This window comes from Lathyrus oleraceus, chromosome 2 (genome assembly GCF_024323335.1).
Source record: "Lathyrus oleraceus cultivar Zhongwan6 chromosome 2, CAAS_Psat_ZW6_1.0, whole genome shotgun sequence".
In the NCBI taxonomy this organism is placed as follows: Eukaryota; Viridiplantae; Streptophyta; class Magnoliopsida; order Fabales; family Fabaceae; genus Lathyrus; species Lathyrus oleraceus.
The window spans coordinates 479,715,157-479,724,452 of NC_066580.1; the positions used below are offsets into that span (position 1 = coordinate 479,715,157).

At 34.4% G+C, this 9,296-nt stretch overlaps 1 protein-coding gene across 1 annotated transcript; it reads left to right on the forward strand.

Moving 5' to 3' along the window:
- Positions 1 to 545: 545 nt before the first annotated feature.
- LOC127120621 (chaperone protein dnaJ 13) lies at positions 546 to 9,296 on the forward strand. The gene is made up of 13 exons (XM_051051128.1): positions 546 to 868; positions 952 to 1,238; positions 1,595 to 1,792; positions 1,876 to 1,990; positions 2,542 to 2,628; positions 2,878 to 2,966; positions 4,277 to 4,361; positions 5,325 to 5,378; positions 5,511 to 5,591; positions 6,388 to 6,465; positions 7,784 to 8,023; positions 8,583 to 8,690; positions 8,787 to 9,296. Exons 1-13 carry the CDS (start codon positions 725 to 727, stop codon positions 8,841 to 8,843), a joined length of 1,623 nt encoding a protein of 540 aa, XP_050907085.1. The 5' UTR covers positions 546 to 724; the 3' UTR covers positions 8,844 to 9,296.

Genomic DNA, 9,296 nt, shown 5'->3' on the forward strand with positions numbered 1-9,296 from the left:
AGGGTTTGAGACGAGTCAACTTACCCTTTCGAGTAAGCAACATTATAGTATGGTTCCTCAGTGGTCAAATCTCATATGGGTGAACAAAAATGGAGCCTCGGTAGAATTTCTCATTGGTGGAGATATCTTTCTCTTCTCAGTTCCAAACACATTGAACTGAATGATTAGTCCACCTCAGATATCTAGAAAGTGACGGTGGATGATATACATATCTATCTTTAATATGGTTAATAAACATTTATGTCAGTTAAATGTATCTTTAATAGGTTATTTTTTAATATCTATGAGCAGAAATTTCTTAGATGAGTTTCTCTTTTATTTTTATTATATACATACATATTTAAATTTGCCATTAAAGAAACTTTTCTTATTTTCGTTCCTCTCATTACCTTTCTCTTCGTTTTCTTTTCCGTCCAAACGAAGAGTAGGTCAAGAAATAAAGAGTAAAATTTCCCTGAATATTTACTTCCCGTAAAAAAAAAAACCTTTCCTGCGCTCCACGCCATAGGACACAACCAAAAGCAATTTAATTAACTATAGTGATTTTTTTTCACAATATTTTCAGACACACTCACTCGGATAAACCATTCCATCCCCATTCGCAATTTCGTTTTGATTGAACCATTGCTGACGTAAGCAAAGGTTCTTTCACCCTTAAACCCTCTCCGTTCACCATTCTCTGCAAAACCCTAACAACCACTCGAGCTCCAATTTTTCCATCTCAATGGCGGAACAGAACGAAGAACAAGACAATAGAGAACTCTACGCAGTGTTGAATTTATCCCCCGAAGCTTCCGATGAAGAAATCCGCAGAGCATATCGTCAATGGGCGCAACTTTACCACCCCGATAAGTACCAGTCTCCTAATGTATGCATTGTTAAACTCTCTATTACGCTGCTATTTCCACTTCGTTTTGCAATTTCTTCACTGCCGTTGTTTTACTCTATCAGTTAAAAGAGGCTGCCACGGAGAATTTTCAACGAGTATGTGAAGCGTATGAGATTTTGTCAGATCCAAATAAAAGGCAAGTTTATGATATCTATGGCATGGAAGGGTTGAAATCTGGTTTGGAACTTGGTCCGAGTTTGGATAAAGCTGAAGAGATTAAAGCAGAATTGGATAGATTGAAGAGAATGAGGGAACAGGAAAAGAGAGCGGCGCGGATTCAATCATCCGGTACAATTATGTCTAATATGTCTTTGCCACAGTATCTACATGGTGATGGCCTCTTCAAAGGGTATTTCTCTTTGTTCATTTTTTTCAATTTTAAAATGGAACGTTTTGTTATTTTTTAAAATTTTTTAAGTGTATAAATATTGCTAAAAATGTGTTCTAGTATATACCTTGTTGTTGGAATGATTTTGATGGTATTGGAAATTGAAGGTTTACATAAGAAATAAGAAATGATGGATAAAGCTGAAATCTACTGGTTGATATCATGCCTTGTGTTCTTGAATCTTGATTAATTTTTATTGAAATGTGTTCCCAACAGTTAAATAATTTCTGCTTGTTGCGATGCATGTGTTGGGATATTCATTCTTATGATTTTATTTGATGTTATGTGTTTTTTGTGTGGGATGTTTTGGGCATCAGAATGGCAATGACAAGTGAAATTCAGTCTCAGTTGTCAAAACGAAGCGTTGCTGTGATTGGCGGTAATTTAGCAGTTGATGGACATGTAGGTGGTGGAGCTGCTAATGCTGTACTAAGTCATCAAATTTCAGAAGCTTCGTCAATAGAATTTATGGCTTCAGCTGGTTTACGTTCACTACTTGGGGTTCAGACATCTCGGTGGGTAATTAGTTTTTTGCAAATCTATTTCAGCAATGCTCTTTTGTCAGTCCTCGTTTATATGTTTCTTGTTCATGTCCCAGGCATATATCCTCACACTCATCTGCAACAGCAGGCTTAACAGTGTCTTTGAAAGATGGTTCATTGAATCTTTCTAATGCATGGACCCGCCAACTGTCAGATACAACAAACGGAAGTGTAATTTATTCTATGCTATGAACTTTTCTTTCTCATCTATGGTGTCATCATATCTAGTGCACACAGATAAAAACTTGGAATGTAGGTTGACAGCATAACAACACGGGCAACTTTACATAACATTGTGTAGAAATGCATAGATCTTAAAGTAAGATTGATCTAATGATAAATATGAGATTAATCAATTTAACTGGGCGATTTGTTGATATCGACATGCATCCACTGTATCTGGCTTTCATCCAGAAAATCAAGATCTACTTTGGATAGGCAACATACCAAACTTTAGGGAACAAATGAATAGTCTGTCTTTATGTTTTACAACTTCTAACTGTGGGGACATATTTTTTGATCTTGTAAAAGATGAGCATCAACAGAGTTTGTATCCATGGTACTTTCCAAATCTCTTTTTAAGTAAATTGCGCCAGAATTTTGTCATATAAGTGTTGGCCATTTCAAAGCATTGATGAGTTGGGCTTTTTGTTGCTGCAAGCATTATGAGACAGTTTTGGAATATCCTCTATCTGAGATATGTTTCTTTGTGTGTATTTCAGATACAACTCTTGTTGGGATCACAGTCATCTGTAGCCGTAGGGTGGCAGAAAAAAGATGAGAGAAGGACTGCTACTGGAGAAGTGAAGGTACTTCAATGTTTTCTGCATAATCTATGATAATCAGTCATTGTATTTTTGTACTGGAAATTCACTACCCTGTTGATTAAAAGCTGTCCAGTATGATTCACTATTCTACTCTTCGAAAAGGAGAGAGAAAAAGAGTGACAGATCATGTCTTCCATCTTTTGAATAGTGGTCTTAAGTCTTGCTAATTTGTATAGAGCAATTTATGTTTTTCATCTTTTCCTATACTAAATTCTTTCTCATCTCCTTTAGTTCGGCACAGGTTCTTTTGAGACATCAGTTCATTATACTCATAGATTTTCTTCTAAATCTCATGGCTGCATTGCAGGAAGAGTTGGGAGGTATGAAAAATCTGATTAGCTGAAAATTTAGTTCGGATGTCTGTTTTCAAGTTTCCTCTTTGATTTTATTTGGAGGAAATAGTATACCATTGTGGAATCATGTTTTTTTTTTTAAGGTCAACAGGGTTAGTTGATCCATCTAGTCAACAACTCCTTTAGAGAATTGGTTAGGAATGGCTGCCTATTTCAGTTCCCCTTAACATTGAATTATATGAGGTTCCTCAACCAGTGACGTTCCATACACCTCTGTCTCTTTCGTCTTTTATTCTGGGGGTCTATTTTCTTGTTTGGTAAACTGCAAAGGTATAAAAGATGGCATCTGATACGGTCAAAGAAGAAAAATTTCCTTTTCATTGGAATCAAAATGAAAGAGGGGAATTTTTTCTTCTCTTGATTAAATTTTAATTGAAAGGGGATGGTTAGGATAAAGTGTTGAGCAGTTGCAGTCGGTTTCTTTAAAGCAGTGATCTTATTAAACATCTCTATCGAGGATTCTCATTCATCATATTATATCTTAAATGAGATATAAGAGATGGTGTCATGATAACTGCTTTTTGCAGACGGTAGTGTTGGAGCTTGGAGCATCGAAAGATTAAATAAATAAAAATTTAAGATATAGAACAATAGAGCATATAGAACAAAAATTTAGCAGGAGACACAAATTTCAGTATAGAGTTGAATATTGGAGTATAGAACTCCACGAGGTTCATGATTGAAAATGTTACAGAGATGAGAACGTTAAATGAATAGGTGGATTACACAATACAAAGTAAGATTGTGAATTGAATTAGCTACAGTTGTAAAAAAGATGATATAGTCTCTCTTAGGTGGCTTGACATATGTGGAGAAGATCCATGGAAGTGCTACTAAGGAGAGTTGACCAAACATGACATTTAGACTGAATAGTTGAATAGTGAGAAATGGAGGTGACCAAGAAAAACTATATTCCATACTTCTAAGAACGATTCAGAAATAAACTTACTAGTATATCTTTTAAATTGATATAGGTAATAGCCTGACAGATGGTTATTATGGCATCATCTAGTCCTGTATCTGACCCCACATGGTTGGGAAAATATTGATAGCAGTAAATTTGAATATTTATAATGGTTTAAAATATGCCATAAACAGCATGTAGAATCTCTTGAATGCTAATTTTAGTGAGTCTACCACTCTTTGATGATTACTAAAGCTGATTTTGCATGATCGCTAGTCGTACTCGCCATATATTTTTGTTACTCATTGATATTCAGTTTTTGAATGTGTTTTTATGCTATCTGTTTTTGACATTAAACCATTTAATCTTTTAGTTCTTCCATTGAGATGGAAGTTGGTGGTGGGAGGAAGTTATCAAAATTCAGTACTGTGCGCTGGTTGTATGTAGTAGGAATTCAGGTACTGCATTAATGATTTCTTTTACTATTATCCATGTTTATAGTTCATGTCTTCCTTTATGTGTTTAATTAAAGCGGTTAACTTTAGGCTTAGGGTGAAAATCTTATATTTGCTGTTACAATTTAAATTCATTTGCTATCATGTACCGTGTCAAAACTTTAAACCTATAAATAGTGGTGTACGTAAATGGTTTTATACTTCTGTAACATCTTTAACAGGTTTCCTCATGCAAGAGCTTTCTAGGCTTGAAATGTGTGTATTATGTATTTCAAGCCAAATGGTTTGACATCAAACTTTCAAGCCTCTACCCATAAACCTTAAATCTGCATGTCATCCTGCCCAAAAAACTTGCCTACACATAAACACCTAGGACCACCACTAACTTAATATAAAAATATCAATCTTCATGCAGTATTCCAGTTTTCCATTTTCATCACCATATTATTTGAGCAGCTTAAAGAATTAAACAGAAGCACAAACACGGCCGTCCTATAGGGTAATGAGGACTCATATTCTGTATTGTAGGGAAGAAAAAATAAAATGGAGGACGAAGGACCTAACTTATATTTTTCACTCCCCTTTTCTTCACCATACCGAGTAGCTAAAGAGACTGGTATGATTTCTGGGATTCTACCTGTTAAAATACCCTGCTAAATTACTACGCATTTTGTTAAGTTCTTGATCCAGTCATGAAACACAAGCTTTTTTGGGACACAGTACTCTTAATGGTCCAAAAAACTACTTTTTCTCTTAAAATACTCTATTCAAATACTGAATTAGGCCATATTATGTTTTTATTATGTCACATTAACGGTTCCCTGTTTCCACCTATGGAAACTTAAAGATTCCATTTCATAATCCTCCCTTCCCCTCACTTTAGGGTTCAATACAAAATGTTATTTTTTTATATTTTGTTAATGATTTTTTGTATAGATTGTCATGCATTTTATTTAACCTTTTCAGGGTATTTCCTGGAGATTTGAACTCTATCGTGGGGGTCAGAAGCTGGTTGTTCCTGTAAGAAGAGTCTTCTTTATTATTACTGTTATAAATAACACTGTTGTTGTTGTTATTATTTTTATTATTATATTCATGCAATTTAAATTTTCCTGCTTGACTTACTTTGTTTCTATGTATTATTACTTGCAGATTTTGCTGACGAATTATTTGAATCCCGTGTTTGCTACTGGAGCATTTGTTATTCCAGCATCTTTTTACTTAGTTCTGAAGGTGAATTCAAATTATCTTTACGTTGATAACCAACTCATGAACAGTTTTAAGTGTTGTCAGTGCTGTCTGGAAATTTATTTTGTGAAGACCTTTAAATATTTTACATTCAGGTTATTGCTACTATCTTTAAGAGGAAACTATTTTCACTTGTTTTCCTCTTAACATTAATAATTTGATCCCTTAATTTTCCCTTTGCTGAAAAAATGTGAATCCAAATAAGCTATCAGTATCATCAGGGTGATATTGTTAACGAGGCCGACCTAGTTTAATATTAAATATATTGCCGTTCTTAACATAAGGAACCATTGAAAGTTATATTTATAATGTAAATTAATTTGTTGTGAATTGTGGTTATTTTTTTAACACAAATTACAAAAAAATTATATGGTTGCAATGATCTACATATTGAACAAAATAATATGCACTACTTACTTCATCAAAGAATATAGCCAGCTGCATGCTAATAATCTTCCCTTTCTAAATTAAGAGTATACCTTTTCTAGTTCACAAGGTTATCGGCTATATTTGCTGCTTACATCTATATTGTTTTCTGTTGCTTTTTGTTTTACCATTAGTTTAAAAAATCTTGATCATCTCTTACCACTTTTTTACCACTATTTCTGGTGCAGAAAAACTAAAGGAAAAATCAAAATAACTACTTATTGTTTAGCTAATACGTTAGACGCGCTTGTTTGGTTTATTGAACAATATGATGATATGGCCTTAAAATTGTAGCTAATATAAATAACTTGTTTTGTTTATAGATGCACATCTAATATTCAAGTTGTGTTTTCAGAAATTTTTCATTAAACCGTATTACCTTAAAAGGAATAAGCAGAAGGCTCTGGAGAAGGAGGGGAAAAGTTCTGCTCAGGTATGGATGATTAATTTGCTATTAACCGAGTAGTTGTGTGAGGATTCCATACTATATTTTTGGTAGTGGTGTATGGATGATTAATGTACTATTAACCAAGTATAGTTGTTTCTGGTGTGTAACTTGTACTCTCCTCATGTAAGACATCCTATATTTTCCTCCTGTGTGATAACTAGGGTCATTTACACTTTTAATAGTTTGGGCTCTGCTTCTTGTTAATTCATGGTATAGGCACACTTTGGTATAATGAGTGAATCTACCCCCCTCCCAATTACTTTTTTTTGTTTAACCATTCATTGAATGTCTTAACAGAATTCTGTGATTTTATATATTTGACTGCTATGCTATGTGGAGCCATAAGATGGTTCCAATTTTCATCTTGTGTCATTTGTCACTCCTTCGAATGTGTCTTTTCCACATTAACTATAGACTTTTAGGTAGTGTTAATCATGCTGTCCTATTGACATTGGTACAGTCTTGTCGATGGTGGATTATGGCAGTGAGCAAAAAATCCTCAATATAAATATGGTGGATGGCGCAATGGTATAAGGCTTATGAAGCACGGACTCCGACACAGACACTGGACACGGCACGACACGGACACTCCGACACCGATAATGTCTATATCACATAAGACACCGACACCACTACATATATTGATAGTATTTGATCTTCATTTATCCATCTATTATTAAAAGAGTTAAAAATATTCTTATCAAAAGTGATGTCTTTAATTCTTTAGATGTGAATGAGATTTGTCCAAAAAAAATGTATAAAGGTGTCTTGAAGCAAAGAAAAAAAACATATTTTTTTGAAACACTTATCTGAATTGTCCGACCCGTGTGATATGAGTGTCATTCGGGTACACTAATTCAAAGTGTCGAAGCAACGAAATAAACCATTTTTTTGGGAACATTTATTTGACTTTTCTGACACGTGTCATACGGGTGTTGTACAAGTTTCGAAAACCGACACCGCGGCACGCCTAATTCTAGAGGCGTCCATGCTTCACATAATATGGCTGAATTATGGGGACATCCTAAAATTGTTAATTCATGATCTTTTCACAATTTGGTATATTCATGATTTTTTCTGTATGACACGTGTCGGAAAAGTCAAATATTCATGATCTTTTCACAATTTGGTTACAATTTGGCAGCAATCTTGATAGAATAGACTAAGTAGAGACATGTGTATTATTTAAATGCTTGATTAGTATTATTTTTCATTTTACATTCATATAATATAAATGAATGTAAATATTGAGTTAGCTTAACACCCCCTTCCTCTCCTTTCCCGGTTGCAAATACTTGTGCAGGTTCAAGAAGGAAGGGCTGCAGCTGAAAAAGCTCAGAAATTACAACAAAATGTGGCCAATAGGAAAAGAAGCAAGCAATTAGAAATGGATGGACTGGTTATTCTGAAAGCGCTTTATGGAAGTGATACAATTTTAAACAACTTGTATTCGTCGAATGAAACAAGTTTTGAATCTACTTCAGGAGTCATTGATGTTACGACACCTCTGAACTTTCTAGTAAATGATTCTGGTCAACTTAAGGTATGGTTCCTCACTTTTTCTCAAAAATTATTCTAGAGATCTGTTAATTACAAAGTTTGATAATTTTCAACCAACAAAGTTTTTTGCATGCACTATATAAAGCACGGAATGGAATAATAGAGTTAAGTATAGGTTTATGTTTTTCTGTTTAATTTCTTGGACTGACTAAATTTATGAACCATAAGTTTTACATCAAAGAGATTTATATTCTAAAAGTGTGTTTTCAATACATGTATTTGTTGATCAATGCATTTATCTCAACTATGAAGTCTTGGGCTATTGATCAACACTGTAACCTTCCTTTATCCTGAAGCTGTAAAAACCTACTTGAAAGGTTTTTCAAGTGAGAAAATTCACTTAGAAGTTACTACTTGTATGGATTACATGTTGAATTTTGATCAATTACTGATCAAGCGAATTCCTATTGAATGATGTTGAATTTGAAGTCAGATTGTAACTTCACCAAAATTAGGTTTTAGGTGAACACGTAGTTTCCCCTTTGCGGCTGCAAGTATTGTCATTGAATAATGTGTAATGAATGTCCTATTTGTTGATGCAGCTTCACGAAGGTGTAAAGAAATCAGGAATTATGGGCTTTTGTGATCCCTGTCCTGGAGAGCGCAAACTGTTATATGTAGAATATGCTTATGCCAGCAATCAACACAAGGTAATAGCAGTTGATCTTGTTACCGTTTAAAAAGTTTAGTGTTTAAGCCTTTTCTATCTGGTTGGTTATATGAGCTAATTATAATAATTGAAACAGGTCTTGGTTGGTGACTATGAAGAATTACTGATACCCCAGGACACCCACAGGATATAAAGAAATACTAGTATAGCATCTCTGTCATAGTTACCCCGTGCAGTTTGGCCTTGTTTACATGCTTGAGGTAAAACATTTTGTACTCTTAGATGGAATTACAAGAGGTACCTTCTACAATATTTGGGCCAATGGTATCCTCATTTTTAACTTACTTTTGTTTTCCTCTTTTGTTACGCCCTGAAAATGAATGAAATAAGGGCATTTTAGTATGTCATTTAGTATTTTGTCATGCTGTTGTACTCTGCGCTGTGTCAACACTGCTGCCGCTGCCGGACCAATTTTGTCGATTGTTCCTCTTATTGTTCGTTGGTTGTCTTTGCCCAACCATATAAGTTATTCTTACCCAATGGCTGTAATTTTCGTTTGAGTTTGTTGCTTGTAGTTGGTACATCAGAAGTGACGATAACAACCGAGAATAAACATTGAGTGCGGAAATATTTTTGCATTTATTCA